At 37.2% G+C, this 22,122-nt stretch overlaps 1 protein-coding gene across 17 annotated transcripts in view; it reads right to left on the minus strand.

Annotated features, from left to right (window-relative positions):
* sgip1a (SH3GL interacting endocytic adaptor 1a) overlaps positions 1 to 22,122 on the minus strand; it is a 70,901-nt gene that overhangs the window by 46,537 nt on the left and 2,242 nt on the right. For 15 of the 17 annotated variants that reach the window (XM_016670808.1, XM_016670820.1, XM_016670812.1 and 12 more), the window contains exons 2-3: positions 13,192 to 13,299; positions 9,357 to 9,401 (exon numbers count right to left, since the gene is read on the minus strand). In XM_016670808.1, coding sequence (XP_016526294.1) covers positions 9,357 to 9,401; positions 13,192 to 13,234 — 88 coding nt within the window. In that variant the 5' untranslated portion in view covers positions 13,235 to 13,299. Of the gene's footprint in view, positions 1 to 9,356; positions 9,402 to 10,252; positions 10,345 to 13,191; positions 13,300 to 22,122 lie in introns of those variants that run through there. The other 2 variants (XM_016670818.1, XM_016670814.1) reach the window with 2 other exon arrangements.

The following is a 22,122-nucleotide window of genomic DNA, read 5'->3' on the forward strand; positions in this document are numbered from 1 at the left end:
CGCAGTTATATCAAAGTGATGACATAGTTGCTGCAGCAACAGCAGCTGCAGCACCAGAGCTTTTTTTCTTAGTTCATAAATAAAGCCACGGATGGGATATTAAATTAGGCTTCGCATTTATGAGTGGAAATAACCAACTACTCTGACTGCAGCATGGCACAGAGGCTAACTCAGACTGAAAACAGCACCTTCAGTCTGTTGGGATTAGTGATCTGCATGGCTTCCTGTTTTTATCTAATTAGCCATGTGTAAAATCTTTACTCATTTATAAAAGTCCACCATTAAAGATGTGGACGACCCTAATTCAAGGGGGAAAAAAAATCAAATGTATTCACATTCTCGGTATGTGAATACATTTGACAAATTGTCAAACTGTATAATCCCTCAGACATCACAGTTTTTCCAAGATGAATGTCATACATCACTCATAAAAGCAGTCAGATTATGCCATAGAAGAACTTCATCTTCTCCCAGCTGCCAGTGGATTACACAAACATGTCTGTTTATCTGGCTCTGAATCTTGGGCATCATTACATAAGCATGCCAGTGTGTGGCAGTGTATGGATAAGTGGGTGTGTGTGCATAGAGGAAAGAAAGATGAATTTGGACAGCTTTTTGTGCTGTGACTGGGAATAAATACGGTGGTGGCAAAAAGTAGATTCGTTTCTTATTCTGTCCTCCACCTCCCCATCTATCTAATCCCTGCTGTCTATCATCCAGATTGTTGGTAAATCCATTCAGAGGTACAATTATATCTGAACACCTCAGCTTTCCTTTGTGTTGCCTATGCTTTCTAACAAAGTCACGCAAATGCTCGACTGAAAATGTGTTAGCATCTGTGTGCACACTTGTGTTATTAGGAAAATCCAGTGACTCATACAGATACTGAAGCTCCTACGTCAGGGCAGCCAATCAGCTTTCTATCCTTTCAGCTCATTTCACTTGGAGTCTACAGCAAATTTGTCATGATACTGTAATTAGGCTAAGGTGTCATTAAATTTAATGCAAATTAATTTAACATGTATTAAGACAAAATTTTCTTGAGCAAAAACAAAAAAAACAAAAACAAAAAAAAAAACTGCTGCTGTCAAAATTTCCATTCACGTGTTTTCACTTTATTTGGGCTTAAGTATCCCAAAGCTCCCATCACAGTTTCTTAACATGTATGCTACTGTACTGAAAACATGCTACCAGGGTCAAACTGTAAGGAAATGAAGAGAATTTTGTAGAATATCAAGTCCTGTCATCTTTTTACAGTATGTGTCCTTTTTGATGCCATTATGCTCTGAAAGGTTAATCTCTGGATCATGTTGTGGAATTCACAGTACTCTGCTAAGTCAGAACAAGGTAACAAGGTTACTTTTGCCTTACTGTCATCGTATGTGGGACTGAAATTCCAACATTCTTAGTACCCCCAAGTAGTCACAAAGTGATTAGCAAAAACAATCAGAAAGCAAGGCAGTTGTCCCTTTTACTTTCAGTTTCAAGCATTCAGCATGTCGAGGTGAGTGAATCTCACCTCACCATGCAGATAGTATAGTGTAAGATGCATGAGTCCTCCTTCATCCACTTAATCCCTGCATTGTTATTTAAATTGCAGTTTCATAGATTTTATAGCAATACTATACTTTTTCATATAGTATACTATATGTATGCTGGACATGTTCAGTATACATATAGTGTGAGAGCTGCAAATCGCATAATGAAGGGTTATTTTCACATAAGCCTCACCACATTGACAAATATGCAATGTGGTGATGGTCATATTATTTGTAACATGGAATAAGGGAAAAAAATAACCATGGAAGATAATTTTTTGTATCATAGTTTAGCAATGAAAATGGTATTTTCCTGATAAAACTGCTGAGATTGAGCTGGGATGTAAACTATGTTACGTTAAGTAAGTTTTACTTTGTTCTGTTTCATCTCATCAAACCATTTCTTCCAAGTAACAGAAAGCAATTTCAAATGTATCTCATGAAATAATATACATGTTTAGACTTTAGTAGGCATGTAAATAATCATTTATCTTGAATTATAGAAAGCATCTAGCACAGTAGTGTTTAAAAGTTGATAATGAATGAGTTGCACCTCTGGGCTCATTTTATTAAAACAAATACAAATTTATTCAGCAACAAATTAAAATTTGTAGATCAAAGTGAAAAAAATGTGCACACAAAGAGCCCCTGTCAGTTGCTTGATTAGAGAGGTTTGAGTCAGAGCTAAAAATCAGGCAGGTGAAATGGCAGAATGAGCAGATTGAACCTGCAGACATGCTTAGTGACAAACCGATCTATCCTCCAGCTTGGAAAAAATAGACACTCAATTTACTTTGTATTGAGCCACTTCAGCAGTTGTTTGTCCTCATTCACTTTGCCTCATCATTGTGCCACACAGCATTTGGGGAGATGCAAGTATTATGTGTAAATACAGTATACTCACTAATGTAAATGAGAAAGCATCTAATTTATTTTTGTTAAATTATCAGCGTGCCACTTAGGGTTTTGAAATTCAAGCAGTAAAATGCAGAACAAGCTAAATTTTTAAACAACAATCACCAGACACACCTTTCTAGTTCAAGTGAGCAGTCCAAGCACAGGCATGTTTAACTCAAAACAACAGAAAGCGATATTTATGAAAGCTCCTTTCCACAAATTCAGAAAGCAGATTTATTAATTTCTGTATTTTTTTTAAATCTATTTCAATAATAACAAAATCATTACATGTACAATAGATCAGCTACTCCCGAGTCCTTTAGCTCAGTTTTACTATAAGCCAGAAATAATGGAGATAAATTCTTCTACAACTACAGACGTAAAAGCTGCAAAGGAGTCCACCATATGGCTCTCTACTTTGCTACAGTCCAGTCAAAGGTTTATCCAACCTCTGTGAGACGGTTTAATTCCAATCAGTGGTAACTAGGATTAACAGGACTATGTGTCTAAAGCCCAAGAAGTGTATATGGTAGGCCATACTATTTCAAACAATCTGCAAAATGTTTAAAGTAATCAACATTCTGCCAACATGCTGGTTTTTCTATTGTTTGAGTCTTATCAGTTGAGACTAGACTTAAGCTTCTTCTTTTGGTAACTACACAGGAAATGCCAAAGGGTCATTAGAGATTAGAAGGCTGTTCCGCTCAAAACATAAACATGTACAAATATGTAAAGTGTAGAGTCGGGTTTTGGCTCTGGGAATCAGAAGTATACATTTTAACTTGACTTGTTTTCCTCTAAAGAAGATCACACTGGCAGTTAATAGATTTGAATTAAACCTACAATATGGACTAAAAATATTCACCCAACCATTTCCAACACTCATCCAAATGTTATAAAGCACAAAAAAACATTTTAATTTATTGTTGTCCAAAAGGAAAGTTAAAGAGTTATTTTTTTATGGGGAGAACAGTAAGAAATGTGAAGATTTCGTATCTTAAGGGCCCCAAGTGAAACACCCATATATCCTGTTTTGCAAAGTAAAATATGATGCCCAAAACAAAGATCTAAACAACTTATAGCATGTAGGCATGAAACTCACGGCATCTGCTGTGTTTAGCATGTGCTGTAAAAAGATCTAAGTCACTGAAAACAGATACACATCTCATCTGCTCTCATCTACTGTCTTTAAAGCAAAAGCAGAGAGAATGGGAAAAAAATACACTAGCAGCATGCTTAGACTTGAATGATGGCAGCAGTACTTAAATTTTCTAAATACTTTTTCAGGTATACAAGTCCAGGTAAAGAAATAAAAAAAACAGAGTTGCATCAGTATTATTATAAAATGGCTACAGTTTCATGGCACTTTTAGTGATGTACTCAAGTGTTCATTTCTGTTCAGTTTGATGGATATGAAGAAAACCTGAACTTTAGTCTCTTGGACAACTTACAAAATCAAAGGGAAGACTACCGAAAAGCAGTTGTCCAGGAGACAGTAAATGACACTCATTGCAAGAAGGGTAAGCCTAAATAAAGTAGATTGTTTACCAAGTGCTGTAGACCAAACTTCATCACTGGATTTCTTCAAATCCAGGCCGTATCGAGTGACATTTTTCAAGACAAAATTTATTTCCCACAATCGAAATGGAAAGCAGTAGGTTTGATGCATCCATCTGACTGTTTGTGCCGACTCAAAATTATCAGCTCGGTGTTGCGTACAAAAACAGCGTGATGCGAACACTGTTTCCTGCTGAGCAGTTTCCTGGGTGAGTCAACGCGTCACTGAGCATGCAGTGGTAAAAACTGACCATTGTGTGGGCATGTTCGGCAGACGTCCACATTGAGTCTTCATAGAGCATGCGCAGACGTCTGAGGAGTGAAGTACACCAGAGTATGTTGGGGCCTTATTCACCAGGTTGTTATTTTACCGAAGAGGGAGCAAGTTAGTTAATGCATCAACCTTGCTTAGCTGACCGTGAGAAGTCGAGTGGCTAAAGCTTTTCCTCTGCCTACATCCTCCAGAACGTTGTGCGGTTCTGGATCAGAGTTTAGTGAAATTATTAAAACTCTATCGGATGTATTTTCTATCTATATTGATGACGTGTCTATCGCAATAGATATAGTTATTGTTTTGTCGCCCAGAAAAAAGTGGCACAGAATTCGAGTTGTTCAACATTTACAGTAATGTTTCCATAATATGTCATGTTTTAGGGAGGCATGCCATCTTCTGGTTTTGGTCCAATGTGTTTTCAAAGTCACCGCTGCTGTTTACAAGGTCACTTTAGATCATTTCTCTTTTTTTCCCTCTGATGACAAGCCACATGGAGATGCTGATTTCATTTTGCAACATGACTTGGAACCCGCCAACACAGCCACTAGCTTAATGCCCAACTCATTGACTGCAATATCACTGTGCATGATTGATGAGCAAACTGGCCTGAGGTAAACCCCAAAAGGCATGTTTTGACTATGATCCACAAAAAGGTCTTTTACTTTCTCCTGAGCCCTCTTTTGGCTGGGCTTTTGTTTGTTAGCAGTTCCACTGTGATGTCCTAGTGAGTGGTAACTCCACCCATGAGAGCAGTGTTGACTGAGGTCTCACTCAGAGATAGGGTAAAAAGTAATCCATGGTTATATATTCTTCAGCAAAAAAATATATATGTATCCAGTGATTTTGTCCCTAATAAATGTTATAATGTATCGTATGTTATGTCACTACAAGCTTCAGGGAAAGGTGCAGCTGCAGCAAATTTTAAAGGAATTTTGTCAATGTAGACTACTGTTACTTATTACTTTAGGCAACAGGACACTACTATAAAAGCAATCTGTGCTTTCTTAACATCTCAGATGTGCTACCTTAGATCACCTCAATGCTGCACTGATGCAGTAAATTATGCTAAAGAAGCCTGGACTAAGCACTAAGTGCATGTCATACATAGTACATAGGCTTTCTTTTTATTTGGCGGACATTTCTGTACTATCCGTTTTTCTTTGGTGTTATTCATTTATCTAATTTTCTAAGAAATTCAGTTATGGGTAATAATTAGCTTTCAGCTAACAGAAATAAACACAAAGTCCTGGAAATCCACAAACTGAATTTATATGCATTTTACTTTTTGATTTAAATCATTCAAATACACAACTTTGAACTATTATTCCGATTTTCTATGAAAATAAAATAAATTATTTCAAGGGACAGCAGGAAATACCCTTCCTAAGTAATAGCTAACTTTAAGATGAAATAGTTAAACCAACTCCCCCTTCAAGCAGCAGAAGAGAGGGAGTAGCACTTGTGTACAGGAAACTCAGGTTGCTAATTTCTATCAAATTCTCCACACATTAGAAAAATACGCAGTTAAATTGACACTACTTATAGCATTATGCCTCAGTTTTCAGTATTGCTTCATCTGACAGTGTGCAAACATTAAAACAGTGAAATGTCAAGATTCCATCAGATTTTGCTAATCATTAAACCCCATCCAGACAGAAATAATTTGTAGAGATAACACTGCTGCATTATCTTGTTATTGTGATAAAAATGCCCCATATCTATCTTGCAATTCTCAAGATCACGTCTTTAGGAAAAGAGATGGTAATCCCAACTACTAGCATGAGGATGATCACCTCTACTGCTCTTAATTACAATTAAGTAACCCTCCCACATCTTCTACCCTCGTGTGTCAGGAAGAGACAGTCATGCTGGCAGTGGCGCTGGGCTTTAAAAAGCAGAGCTAGCCAGGATTAGCATCCAATTTTAACACCTGAACGTAATCCTGCCCTAACACACTCTATGTTAAGCTTGTACTAGCTTTGCTAATGGAAGGAAAGCAAATGCAAACAGTGCTTTTTACCTTCACATTTGTTACTTAACCCAGGGCTTGACGTAATGCAGACAGTGAGAGGACAGCTCACTTGTTGGAGGAGAAGAAACATTAAATAAGGTCATTCAGCACTTTGGTGATCAAATTGGAAAGATCTGTATTTGAAATATGTCCTTAATTATCATCTTTATTTTCATTAAAAATAGTGTTCAACATTTCAAATATTTCTGTATTTGGTAATAGAAACATTTCTAATACAGCAAGATCCAATGTTAACCTTTAAAACACAACCGTCATCAGGAGGAAATAGTACATGACTAACAAGTTCAAACCTTAACTACTCTCTATTGTGCTGCCACGAACCTCTGATCGCACATTTATCAAGACTCTCTCATGCAGCGCTGACCAAATGTATTAATGCCACTGAAAAAATGCAAATGACCACTACCTAAAAAAATTATTTTTTTAATTGCAGTATTATTACATTCAACTTATTGTGAATTTAATGTGGAAAAATTTGATATTAAGAAATAACTGTTTGTCATGAAGTGGCACAATTATAACTCCTACCATTGTAAACATAATTTGTAAGTAGATTTTAAGAGTCTACTTATATAAAGACCTTAACACTCAAGCTCCATCACACATCAGAGATCTGATTGTTCCATACGATCCCAACAGAGCACTTTACTCTCAGATTGCAGGTGTAGCTGTGGTTCCTAGGATTCCTAAAAGTAGACATTGGGAAGCAGATCTTTTTGTTCTCTGGCTCTTCTCTAGTGGAACCAAGTTTTAATCCATGAGGCAGACGCCCTGTCTACTTTTAAGTCTAGGCTTAAAATGTTACCCTTTGATAAAGCTTATTGTTAAAAACAGCTTCCCCCAGCCGTTGGACACTTTATGGACAGTTAAACTTGGATCCTCTTCCAACATTATGGTTATTTGCTAATAGAAACAAGCAGTGCATTTCCTTCAGGTATATCCTTAACCCTCCCCCGGTCTTAAGAGACGGGGTCCATTGGATAGCTTTTCACCCTGTGCGTGTCCCAGCAGGGTCTCACTGACCCCGCATGCGCTTTTACGAGGTTTTTTTTTTTTTTTTACGTGGTTTCAGAAACTTACAGGTTGTCGGGAAACACCCCTCACTCCCCTGCTGTCACGCTCCTCCTGACAGCAGGAGTGCTAAGACCATGGGAGGGCTAAAGTCATGGATTACTTAAAAGCTGTAGAAACTCTTAATGTAAAATTTTACTGTATGCTTGAAGAGACCAAAAAATGTGCCTCTGTTGAGTTTATTAAAAATATTTGTTTTTATCAGGTTGGATTTTTATAACTTTACAGTTTGAGACTATACTATAGCAATAATGGTTATTTACAAGCGGTAAAGATATGTTAATATATATGTCACTTGGTATATAAGTGGTATATACTAACTTATATACCGCATCTTTTTGTTTGTTGATGTGCGGTAAAGATATGTGAATATACATACCACTTGGCCAACATTTCATGCACTTCCAAATAAACATGGCTAAATATATGTGTAAATGTATAGTTGTGAGAAATCTGAACATAACCTGAGTATCTCATAGTTATATAATTATGTGTAACAAACAAAAATATGTTCTTAACAACTGCAGTAATTTTGCTCAGTGGTGCAAGGCTAACTTTACCCTTTTTTAGCAGCATGAAAATATACTTTGACCAAACGCTTAAAAAGAACTATGTTAATCTGTCAGGAAGTGTCAATCAAACAGATAAGCAATACAACCAGAATAATATTCAAATAACATTGATATAATAAGAGTTTTGTACATTTAAAGCTAGGTCCTCTTGGATAGTTTGTTTCTGTCAGTGTCAACTTGAAATATTAAAAATAACCTCAAAAAGTAAATTTATGAAAATTGAACCCCAACGTTAAGAATACTTTAGAAAATCTACTCTGCCCTAACACTCATTCTGAAACTCTCCCAGGATTTCTTTCAAGACAATACAGGAGGAGGAACCAGTTGCATCCTCTAATTTATAAATATACAGACATAGATGCACGCTTCCATACTGTATGCTAATAAAATCCATCTAACTGGCAGAGTATAGCTCTGGGTTCATTAATATCACTAAATCAACTTGAATTAAGAATCTACAGTTGCTTGAAACATTGAAACAGATGGTGAACACTAGCGACGTTGTCCCCTTTTACAAACTGTTTAACACTTTTATGCATTTTTCTGTGCAAAAATGTTTTCCATTAAATGTTACATATTTTAAGGTTGCTTATATAATAAAATAATACTAACACCTGAATTTTGTTCTGGGGATATTAACAGAAATTGATCACTGATTCTCAAATTTATTAACAAAAAAGGGTAGAGAAAACAGACGGATGGAGGGCTTCATTTGCCAGCTGCAGAACCGTAGGGATTCATCCTAATATCACTGGCCTACCTCTGGTGATGTCATCAATTAAAGAGATATGATCCTAAAACTACATTCAAATCCCTACTTATAACAATGGAAAAGGCGAAGGGCAAATTATACCTTAAGATTCATGTATATCCTGATATAGATGCAACATTCTCATAAGAACACCGGGTTAAATGTGTCAGTGGTATGAACACATAGCAGAGACAGGGTGAGCACATCATACAAAGAGAATTTATACAAGTAAGCCAGCTGGGCACATAAGCTGTCCAGAACAACAAATCCAAATAATCCTCCATGATGGGAAGTGGCAAAAAGGAGTAGGGGGGTACTCCAACATATGCATACACACTCGCTAAGGTACAAGCTTCAATTAGCCTCGCCATTGTGCCTCTATCGTGAACATTCAGTGGCTGTGCCCTTTTCTAAGAATAACATGCAAGTCACTGAAATGTGCACTTAAAAAAAGAGTGGCTGATGACATTTGAACCTCCCAAATATAGCAGATGAAGCACAGTAGCACAAGGGCATGAGGAAGGATTACTATATATATATATATATATATATATATATATATATATATATAAATATATATATAGAGAGAGATATATGAAAGGGTGGTGGGGGTGGGATGGGGAGTCAACAGCATAATAAAAAATTAGAATAAAAAACAGCTTACCTTCCATCATGGTTGCAGATTTGCATTCCTCTATTTCCAAAGAGCCTGAAATGAAAGCAGGAGGCACGGGGAGGGGGAGAGGAGAAGAAACCCCCGGTTACAGATATTCAGTGGAACTGATGGGCAGCAGAGCAGCTGCAAGCTTGTGGATGACGCCCTGGCTAACTGTGAGCCTCCAACAATCCCAGACGCTGCCTGTCAACTAGCTCGAAAGGAAGAGAGGAAGAAAAAGAGAGGAGAGAGGAGGGGTAGGGGCTAGGCTAGCTGTCCATTAAGCCATGGATGCTTCTACTGCTACTGCTGCTGCTGTGGCTCCAGCCTACATGCAGAAGAGGATGCTGAGCGGTGGGGAAAAAGCCAACTGAAGGAAAAAGAGGCAGGGAGGGGAGGCGGAGAACAGACTGGGAGGGAGGGAGGGAGGGAGGGAGGGAGGATTTTGTGTGTGCGTGTGTGTGTGTGTTTGTGTGTTTGTAACGAGGGGCGGCAGAGTTGAGGAGGGACACAGGCAGTATGCTGAGGTCACAGATGACCTCAGCCAATCTCTGCAGCTCTCTGCAAAGTCACATGGCTTACAGCTAGAATCTCCTGACACCACAGCTCAAAAGGGACGCTGCATTACCAACTCAGTTCCCCGACAAATAACTATCAGCATACACTGCATACGCACACAAAGGCACAGAGCTGAAAAGCCAAAATGGTCGTACAATTAAACCCAACAATAAGCAAATGTGGTAAACAAACACACAAGCACCCCTCCTCACCACCCGACCTTATGTCAGTGCAGTGAGTCAAACCATGCAGAGAATGGCATTATTTAGTCACACACAGGATAATATGAAAGTGACTACCCATTTTGAGAACAGTCGTGCACTCATTACTGCGGAAAAAATATTTACCCTACACTGTCCTGTGTAGTGACTATTTCTGTAGTAGCAGATTGTGCCTGTCCTGCCCTGCATGGAATACCTCTGTGGTTTCACTCTGCCCTCTCTCTCTCCTCCTCCCCCCTTCGATTCACTCAAACCTCCGCCCCGCTCTGACAGTCTGCTTCACTCTGCAGCCTTTTTTACTGTCACCGTGCTCACCAAGCCGCACTGGGAGCAGGATCGATCTGTGTGACGTCAAGGCAACGCAGGCTACAGCTGCAACCAACAAGCACAAAGGACCGACAGCAGCCCAGCCCCCGGAAAGGGGTGTGTGCTCGTGTTTGTGTAAGTACTCATTAACTGCCTATGACAGGGTAAAATGAGGCACGTGAATGGGTACACACAGACATGCACAAAATGTAGTGGTGACAGCAGTGTTTGTAGTACGTTTACAATACTACTTTTCATAAAAACCATTAGATATTTTGTTCTGAATGTGAGATTTTTCCTTTAAACGTACTAGTAATAAATGTACTAGTTTTAAATTCAAACATTACAAGTAAATTACAAGAAGTAGCATAAAAGTTTATCAACATGAAAAAAAAAACACGTGAATAATAATGTTAGTTAAGGGAATTTAAATAAGTGGCAACATTTTTATCACTTCCTTTACATTTTCCAAAACATTTTCTGTTTTTTTCAGTTATGGTCTCTGTGTGAACAAAGATATATTTTGCAACACTGAAAACTTATGTTGTGTTTGCACAACTTGGCTGAATGCAAACCACTGATGTCGAGACAAAAAAACGAACTGGTTATTCTAGATTATAAAACTGTTTAGTTTGTTCTGCCACCACCGTGTGCATTTGTCTAAAATATAATTTAATTGACTTAATGTTGAAGCTAACACTGACTTTAATTTAATGATAATACATGTGACAGAACTAGAATTGAATTCTTAATTTTTCTTAATGTCTTTAGTTGTGGGTGAGGGGGGCGTATATTTAATGTGCGTTCTGGAGAATAAGTAGACTGGCACTATTTAGCTAATACTGTGCAACCATGGCTTTTACCATACCAGGATATGCATATCCTTTGCTGCAAAGGTTTACAAAAAAACAAGGCATCGCAAAGATAACAATGGCTTCTGCCAAAAGAAGCCATTGTTATGTCACCCATATATATGGGTGACATAAAGGTGAAAAGTGGGTAAAAGGGTTTTATAAAATGGGCAAACCAAGCCTCCAATTCAACATTTCACAGACCAACCAGAAACAGTAATAAAAAAGAGATATGTCCATGCACATCCTATAATAAATGCAACTCTTCAGAGCTAAGCTAATTTTAAGTGGTTTGCGGCAAAAAAAAACCAAAAAAAAAAAAACTCAACAAATCCTGCCATCTGCTGGTATTCTGTGGTAACATGCCACAGAATACCAGCATATAATAATATGGGGTTTTTTGGACATTACTATATTTTTTTTTACATTCTTTGTGTCCCTTTAAATATAACATGACTTTATTATACATATGTGATCCTTCGGTACAAAATTTACTAGTGCAAATGCTCCTCAGAGAAGAAGAAGCCAAATGTTCCTAACTATAATATGAATTTTTACTTGGCTAAAAATGTATATTATAGTTTGCAAATATACTCAGCGAGATAGTCCTTAGTTTTGGAGACATGTCCTATGGGTGTTTGCTAATTTCTGCTAGTATGGAGGAGCTGTGTGGGGAAGACACATGGGAGGGTAAGAGCCGGAAGCTCAGCTGGGGACTCAAACATGAATGAAAGAATCAATCAAACACTCCAGATGTGTTTTTGATGATGGAATAACATAATAACATAACATAGAGCTAAAAAAAAGTTGATATTACATAGTCCTTCCCTTTAAAGATTTAACCACAAAAGTGGCTTAAGGGACAACAAATTCAATGTTTTAGGGTGACCATCAGAAACCCCTACTCTTAATCCAATGGAACAATACAAGATCTGCTAATCCTAACCAACTTCAAACAGGAAAAGTTTTGATTTAATGTCTAATAAGGAATAGAGAAAAAAAAAGATTTTGTTACTTTTTATGCAGTGCATGTAAACATAGACGACTTTAAGTGATATTAGAACAATATGGAGTTTTAATTGTTTTCATTGTTTAGAAACTTTTTTTTTCATTTTATTCTTTGTGTCAGATATTTTTATGAAAACATAAACATATAATTTCATTTAAAAAAAAAAAAGCTGGTTTGGATCAGCCATGGTATGACCATTATAGTACTTTTTTTGTCATTTAGTGGCCAATTTTTTCAGTACAAAATCGAGTGTATATTTTTCTTCTGGCACTAAGGCTATAAATAAAGTTGTTCAATAAAGACTCTTTCTGTTAATGCCATCTTGGTGTAGTCAGCATGTCTAGTGATGTGGGTCTTTCAACATAATTAATAAAGACTGCACAGGAAGAGGAAAACTGTAATTAAAGCACAAATTAATGTCTCTAATTTCCCCTACCAAAGAATGACATTTATACAACAGTATTCAACTGGAAAAATCTCGGCTGAATACATTGAAGGGAAGACAGACTTAATTTAAGAAATTACTCTCTTGAATTGATCTGAAAAATTCAGAATATTTTGAGTAGAAGGAATACAGTACATATGTTATCAATAAAGAACAATATGATGAATTGAAGAATGCTACATTATTGAGTAAAAGGCCTCATTTCAAACCAAACAATTTCAAGTCATTTCAAATCACACCATTTTCTTTTACACTACAAATCATGGTATAATTCCTCATGCACAAAAATATAACATTTTTAGCTAAAAAGACAAAGCTAAAAGTCGGTCCCACAACAGGCCTCACATACTTAATGACCTGACAATATGAACTGCAGATTAACTTGAAGCCATATATTAGCAATCCATTTGCTTCATGCTAAGGAGACACAGCACTGCTGCTTAACTTGCTGTACCTGCAACGATACGAAGCCAACCGGTAACCAGCTGATCAGCCATTTACTGCTTCCTCTGTAGATGCTCTGCTCTCTCCACGGGACAAGAACAGGCGAAGAACTATTTCACTGAAAATCATAAGAAGAAAAACAGGATAAGTATTGATAAAAGACAAAGACGAACCGAAGAAGACAAACCTGTATGCGGCAGCTCTCAGCAGCACCTGCATACAACAACTGATTGTCCACTGCGAAGGACTTTCACATAACCTGTGGAGAATAGCAATGTGGGACAGCAGGCTAGGCGTCCGAACTTGTCATCCACTGAAGGTCGTTCTTTTGATGCACCAACTATGAATAGCTTTGCTCCTTTTTTACATTACTGAGTATACTTGCTTGTTTCTTCTGTTTCATAGTTTACTTTACCTCCACTTATTTAAATAGAATAGAAGTAGAAGTGGGTTGGTCTTGGTAATGTTGTTGAACAGGTTATGGATTACTAAGTCTAGATATCTGGTATCAGTATTTAACGTAATCTTGGATACATTTACCAGACCACTTACAATCAGTCAATGTGAACAAACAAACCAATAAAAATTATTTTTTGAACTTTTGTAAAAATCTAAATAAGAATGCAGTTTTCAGAAAGGAATAAATTGGGACTCCTCCATGTTTATCATACAACATTACAAGGCATATCACATCAGGTCTCCATGATTACATCTTTACTCAGCATTTTGCAGAGGTTTGCCCTTTAAACCCAAGATATTTAGTTGAGTGTAGTCCTGGCATTTTATGTGAGAGTAAGCAATATGATGAGATAGAAAAAGTTAACTAGATAATCACACAAAACATACCAATGAAACCCACCACGCATTGGCTTAGAAATAAAAATGAAAATGTTTTGGGTAGAATTAAAGCCCAGATCATGATTTCACACAGATGCAGAGGGATACATGCAAGAATCGCCTTTCGTATCCTACCGGTGAAGGAAGGTAGCAAGTAATTTCTACGAATGTACGAGTAACTACAAGAATCATCTCGATGAAGTTATTTCAACCGAATGGACTAAGAATTGCAGTTAAACGGCAGTGTGTCGTAACATTGTATTATATTTTCCTAAGTAAAGCAGAATTATTTTTGTCAAGTGCAATTAAATGTCTTTACAAAGACAAACAAAACTTAGATTAGAAATCAATGTACAAACAGTGGTTTGTAAAGAAATTAATACTTATAGGATGTCAAAAACTTTTAAAAATATATTAGCCCTGCATAATTAAAACAAACTAATGTTTCTGAGATGCACATTTGAGAATTAGTATTTACTAAAACTCTTAAGATCTAATTTGCAGAAATTTGTACACAAAGTAAAATACAAAAATATGATGAACTATTACTGTCATATTAAAGTAAAGCATTCACAATTACTGGTTAAGTGTGAAGAAATGAGTTAAAATTCCTTTAACCGATTTAATCACAAGTGATTAGCGCCATCTGCTGACAACGTAAAAGAAGTGCTTTATTCAACCTCAAATATCCTAATTTGTATACACTTTTACACCTGCAACACTTTAATCAAGGTTTAAATTAAAATATTGTAATGTGATCATTTAGTTACAGACCCTAATTACTTTTGTGTGATTTTAACAAATAGTCAAAGCCAGAAAAATTCAGTAAAAAAAGTAAAAGGATGAGGTGTCAGTGTACTGAAAGTGCCTGCAGTGTATACTACTCCAACTAAAAACTCTATCCAGTCCAGTTTCATTTCCAAATAGTTAAATTTCCAACAAATAACTGCAAAACTGAATAATTTGAACATTTCACAACTATTTTATGAACATGACCATTTAAAATGGGACTTTTAAGCAGGTTCTGTGAGCATAGTGTGAAAGAATAGTCCACAAACAATAATTAAGCTATTAGCTTGATGTCTGCAGTGACATTTCATACCATTGTCAGATTCAGGCAGAGTGCTTCGTGTGCCAACGTCCTTATCAAGGTAAAGCAGACCTCACTCTCTGGCATATAAACAAACACAATTCAGACAAAGAAGGAGATGAAAGTCATTACTTGAGGCAGACTGCATTTCTTCTTCCCAGATGGTAGAAACAGTGTTAGGGGAGAGTTTTTCAATACAGGAAATCTAAAGTTCTTATGTATTCCTCCCTTTTCCCTTGTTCCCACCATCTTCTTTGCATCCATCATCTTTCACCTCCACCCACCAGTAAAACGCCCTTCACATCCATCCCTCCTGACCTACTTTCCCATCTCCTTTGCTCACGCTTTTTACCTGTAGGGTGCGCTGTTGCTCCAATCTGGCTATTCTTCAGAGACGCTGCTCTGAATCTATTTGAAGTCATTCTTTACCAGTAGCAAAACTTACAAGACAAATTAATATAAATAGGTAATCACCCCTGCTACCTGAAGACAGTTTAAACCAAAAAAGAAGCAAAAGAAAAAAAGCTGCATTTAGTAGAATACAACTTTTATTGCAGCAAGTGAGAAGAGAGTAGAGGCTCTTTAGGTCTCTGAGTTTATGATCATTCATCAAATGTGTTCTACTTAAATCCTCAACTTCCATACAAAACAAAGCAGCTGCTTTTCTTATAATAGCAACACCTGGCACCAAACTGTTTTCTTGGTCAAACAAGGACAAAGAAAAGTAAGAACAATTGTGATTTTATTTATTAGATCTTATTAATAAAATGATGGTAAAATTGTCAAATTTGAGAAAATGTTGATTTTTTTTTTTTCATTGTTTTAGTGGCAGACATCTTTTAATAGGGAAGACCAATAAATTGAACTTGACTAGCATGAAACAGTATGAGATCTTTCTCATGGTGTTTCACAATACTTACTGCTCTTGTTAGTTAGCGACTGCCGGTTGCCGACAGCAACGGCAGCAGGCTAACTGATAGAAACAGGTGGAGAAAGGGCACGATTGCATTAATTTGTTTTACAAAATCTGAGAAACCTCTTGACACTTTTTCTGGTATCTCATTTAAGAATCTTTCAACCATATGGATTGTATGAATGAAAATCTTAATTTAGAAAGTGTAACTTTTTCAAATGTTGGAATATCTTGAAGATGGTAAACAGCACATGATTGTATTTGACCCAAGGTCAGCAACCTAGATGACACCAGCAATAATTCATTTTTTTTACACGTGAATTCCAACTGAAGTCAACTGCCAACAAAGACAAGCTTTGCTGATAAGATACCGCAAAACAAAAACGTCATCTCTATGCAGGGATTTCCCTGAGCTCATGTTGCAGCTGTCACGTCCCAAATCCCAAACCTTCTTGCCATTTCCTGCTCGGAAAAAAAAAAAAAAAAGTCTCCAAGCCTAAAACCCACTCCGTCACTCCTCACAGCCAAAGTGCCCTGATGAAGGATGATGATTAGCATGCAGACATTAAATGTACACAAACACTCACTCACCGAAGCCTCAGTGGTGAGTGCACTCAAATCATAACATTGTGCTCAACGGCATGTAGATAAGGGGTGTGAATGGCAGGGTGCAGCGTTGTGTGCCTACGTGCGATCCAGCCACACACGACCTCTCTGTTTGTACCGCCATGCAGACACATTTCTTCGCCATTATCCCACTTGCTGCCCTGTCTAGGAGTGCAGGAACAAACACCAGACCAACACACACACACACACACACATAAATATACACACCCCAGCAGCCATTAAGCCTTTTTGTGAAATTAGCCTCTGCTTCCTGATTGCTTGATGATGCAAAGGAGGTTCAGTGCAGATTCACTGGCAACTTAATCTTGTTTAGTCTGATCCAGCAACAGTAAATTAATTATGGCTTCACGTTTTTGATGAGAGATGCTAATGTTTTAAAAAAATGTTCATGCAAAAATTCTAAACCTTTTCAGAATAAAATGTTTAGTTTATAAGATTGGGGCAAGATTAAACCTTTTTTTTATTTTATTACAAAACCTTCTCTTATTACAGAAATAAAGTCATAATATTATGAGAATATAGTCATAACATTATAAATAGAAAGTTGTAAAACTACGAGAAAAAAAAAATTGTTTTGAGAAAAATGCTTTGAGTTAACAATATTTGATGAGACCAGTTTAGAAAATCTATGTAGTTCTTTCTTCAAAACTTTAATTGGTCAATTCTTTCAAAATCCTTCTACTGCTAAAATTCTATGTTGATTTGTTAAAAAAATTAAGTATTTACTTACCTGTAAAACCGATATTAAAGGTTAACTTCACAATATGTTCAACATTTCTCATTTTAACACTGCAGTAAGAGTGCTTTTAGTGTCGAAGTTCTCACAAAATTACTACTTAAAAGACACGTTGAAGACAATGGAAGATGAGAATGAGGTTAATTAAAAATATTAGCCTGACTTTCAACATTGCTCCAACATTATTAGCACAAGTTAGGAGAGGAAAAAGAACCTTAAAAAAGTCACATTTTCTACATGTTTTCAGGGTTAACTGAGGACCAGTTAACCCTGAACTGGGCAGCCTGAAATCACCAGGGGGAAAAAGGAAGTTTGGACATCCAGTGTTCCAATAAAATAAATTAACTATGCCTATGGTCACCTCAGGACAAAACGAGAAGCAGGTTGAAAAGTCGACTGTAAAGCTGGATTATAGATTTCCCATAGTATCCAGTTTCTTTTTCACCAGTTTGAAAGGAAATGCCGCTTAACTCCGACTATTCCCTGACCTGGATCGCCATCCAGAGTCAGGGTCATGTTACACCCTGTGAAATCCCTGTTCTTTCCTATGGACTTGGATCATGGGATGGAAAAGATGAGCTCATCCCTCTGATACTACGCCGGCCTGTTCTGTGGTCTCACTAATGGTCTCCAGGATGTCAACACCGGTCCAATATGTCCCTCTTACTCACACCAATTACCATTTCCACACAGGACCAAGGCCTAAATAAACACACACCAGACTTGCTTTACAATCAGCTTGTACTTATAAACAGAGGGGAGGTTGAAATTAGGTTGCTCCCGTGAGTATTGGACTTTGCCTGGACAAGCAGACTAAGGTGACATAATGGAGTCAGATTAACCCTCCACAGAGAGTTTCAAACAAGTATTGTAAGTACAAGAGTTAAACACTAACTGGTATCTTTATATGCAAGACAAGCAGAAAATAAAAATCATTGAAATTGTGATTTTGAGGGTGTTTGGTTGGTGGTAATTCCCAAGAGGATGATAAGCAACACCTCTGCCTAATTGGCATTAGAACAGAAAACGCTCAAAGACGGGAAACAAAACCAGTCCAATACGAAATTTTGAGATAAAAAGAGAGAAAAAAAACCTTTCCTGTGCCTGATTTCTGGCTCTCTCCTGCTCGTTCTGGACACCCACGAGAACGCTGCTAATGTAGGTTATGTGTGCAAGTAGAAACTGTGACGCATTAATAAAAGTCCACACAGGCCTCCCAATGACGCATTTAACAAGACCTATAATTCATAAGGCTTCTTAAAATAGGTAGATCATTTTAAAACTCTCGGGTTTGACAGTCCGTCAGACCAGACAGAGAAGAATGATCCCAACCCTTGACCTGAAAACAGGTCATCAGAATGGCTCGTCAGGATGCCGGAAGAATACACTGAAAAATGGCAAATGATCAGAGTGGCTTTCCTCTACTCCCACTTCCACAAACATCCTGAGTCACCTACCAAACAAAACTCCATTACTTTAGAGGAATCTCCTTCTGCATTCTAAAAAATACACAAACGAGTGGGAAGAAATGCAGAGGCAATTGTGTGAAGATCCCGTCTTTAAAAGCAGTATTTTATTAAAAAAATAAGTAAGTGCGGAGTCTGGTGCTAAAAGCTGCTTAAATAAGACAATCAGAAGGATTTAAAAAATAAAAAACATCAACAAAATGTTACTTTCTTACAGTCAATCAGTCCAAAAAGTAAAACTAAATCCAGACTAATTACACAAAGAGCGAGATATGTCAAGTTTTAATTTCTTTTCATTTTGATGATTATTGCATAGTAGTAATAAAAACTAGTTTCCTGGGAAATTTTATTGTAGAAATGTTGCCTGAATTTTGGCTGTCATTAGCTGTTAGCTAATGTTACATTTACTCAAATTAACAGTGACATTTACAAAGGAGAGGTACATGTGACAAACTTTGCAATGGATGAGCTGATTGCTTTGGCCAGTGAGGCTGTTTAAAAACATCTTATTTGGACTCCCGTAGCACTGCAGCACTAACCAGTTCTAGGTCAGAATGCACAAATCAAATCTCCGGAAATTAATCTGCACATAGGGAGGGCATCTCTATGGACAAACCTATATATGAAGAAGTTTAGATAAATATGGATGTAACGGCTACTCACAGAAAGCCTCAGCTCACCCACACTCATACAGCTCACATAAATCCCTCACCACCATCACTTCCGGTGAGTTCTTAAGTCTTAAAAGGAACACTATTCATGTTGCACACACACACACACACACACACACACACACACACAGACTCAGACACTAGATAATTCGTTAAATCCATTTCCCCCACAGTTCACAATATTCATTTCAAAAATATCTCACTCACATAGGACTGAGGATTATTTTTAGCAAGCTCATGTTTCACAGCCAACTAAATTTGGATCCGGCACAACACAGAGCAGTGAGAATTTTTAGAACAAGGACCTAAAAATAGCTCTAAATCACTGACGCTGTGGGAATCCTCCATGTGTTTATACCAGAGTGTAAGAATTCTCTATGAAATACCAGTGAAAAAGGCAGCATGAACAACACTTTATCTTCAGCAGCAACAACACCTTCTGCATTTAACCACACAAGTCAGAAAATACATTGTAACTTCAAGAATCCCACACAATTATACATAAAGGTGTTTCTGGACATTTGTGGGGTAAAAAAATACTGCTACTTATAATATCACACCTGCATCATATTGGGCAGACATGAAATTGGAATATTAGAAATAGAACCTTGCGTCCCTTTAGACTGTGATTAATCTACTCATTCTTCATGTTCATGCATCACCACCGCAGCTCCAACAGACTAGTGGCAGCAGGAATTAGCAAACACCTGGTGGAACTCTGCGTCTGCTGAGCTAAACTACAAAGCTCTTCAAAATGATTATAAACAGCTTTATGGAGAAGCTCTGTTGTGATTATGTGCTGAATGGGGAGCGTCAGCTGGGGTTCAAGCTTCTTAAAGAGACAGAGGCAATTTCAAGGCGTCAGATACAGCTATGACACAAAGTCAAATATCTTTTAAGTTATTTTTGACAGCACTCTCGTGCTAAAAAAACAGTTGTGTGGTTTTATAAAATATAAAATGGCACTATCTGCCTGGAAGCTTGTCAGGCCCCAAGCTTGTCAGACTAGAACCACTACCTGGATAAGTCCTTAAACTCTTGGAGTAACATTGGTAGGCTGGCCAGTCATTGCAATGTTCATCGCAAATATCCTTTCCATTTGATGGTTATGACATTTAATGTGTTTCTCTGATGTTCCCAAATTTTTACAGTTAGCTAATTCCGATCAGATTGATGTTTCACATCTGTTTGGCCGCACATTTCTGTAGAAATTCAGATTTTCTCCTGACTTAGTTTAAACAAATGCTCTCAAATTCGACCAGTTAGATTTCTGAGAACTCTGGAGGTCAAGTTAAAAAAACATCAGATTAATCATCTCAGTTTTTTGAGTCATTCCTTCACATATTTTTTTAAACTGAGTAATTGCTGCCCAACAAGCGTGACAGGACTGCAAACATGGCTTTCTTGGACAAGATACTAATTGCCCGAGAAAAAGCCACATAAATTTAACTTTACATATTTCTCCAAAAATAAAGCCGTTTTTAACTCATCCTAACTCCCAATAGTCATATAGTTATGGGTGGGGAGCGGATTTGCCCAGTCATGGCCCTATGTCCAATACCCAGAACCTCGACCCTGAAAAAATTACTTTAGGGGGTTTTCTCAGCTCCAAACAGGAAACAGATCAGAATCGTTCCCAGGCTGAATTCCCAAGTAAAGTAAACCCAAAACTGAAACCTCATTCTTATTTCATCACGTAATTCCTTTAAAACTTCGGTGTTTTCTTTTTCCAAAAGGAAGTTCATTACAAGATGATGGACAACTTCTTCTTGAACTCACTCTTTTTCTCCACTCTAATGTTCAAAAGATTTTCTCAAATGATTTGTACATCCAATATCTACAGTGATGTTGGAATGATGTCTTTCACATTTCTTCAATTTCTTAAATTAAAAGAGAGTCTCTTCTTTTCTAACAAATATTTATGCATGCTTGGGCCTAAGGTCCATGTGAGCGATCACATGTACCAGCACCTGTTCTGTTCAAGTTACAAAACAAAAAACTCAGAGTTTTCCACATTCATTGAATCCAACTAAAATTATTCTGATAAGGTACAGCCTGTTCTCTAGTAGTTTGATTCAATTCTCTCCAGACTTACAAAGCCTAAATTATTCATCAGACTGTTAATGGACGAACAAATGATTAATACTATCCAGCTGAAGAGAGTTTTACTGTGCATGGAAATAAACCTGAAGAAACGGACTAATGTGTATACACTGTCGGTAAAGCATAAAAACTCGTGCAAAGCAGGAACACAACATGTGCCTGACTGGAAACATTTCAAATTAAACTTAAGAGATAATTTTAAGAATTATCTTTTTACTAGATAATATAAAACAGAAGCATACAGGACTTCTGCTTAGCTGTCAAAAATTCAAAACAATTTTTTCTATGACACCCACAACACAAATGATTCTATTTAAACAACGAATAAAAGTGAGTTTTCCTCAAGTATCATTTTTTAAAAATGGAAACATACATATATAAGCCGCACCGGGCTTTAAACCGCTGGTATCTCCGCCATTCTCGGTTTTCCAACTTAATAAATCTCCTATTAAGGATGCAGCCCTCCGTCTTCAACGGCGAATCATAGATTCGTTCACA

The sequence above is a fragment of the Poecilia formosa genome, unplaced genomic scaffold (genome assembly GCF_000485575.1).
Source record: "Poecilia formosa unplaced genomic scaffold, Poecilia_formosa-5.1.2 Scaffold38, whole genome shotgun sequence".
In the NCBI taxonomy this organism is placed as follows: domain Eukaryota; kingdom Metazoa; phylum Chordata; class Actinopteri; order Cyprinodontiformes; family Poeciliidae; genus Poecilia; species Poecilia formosa.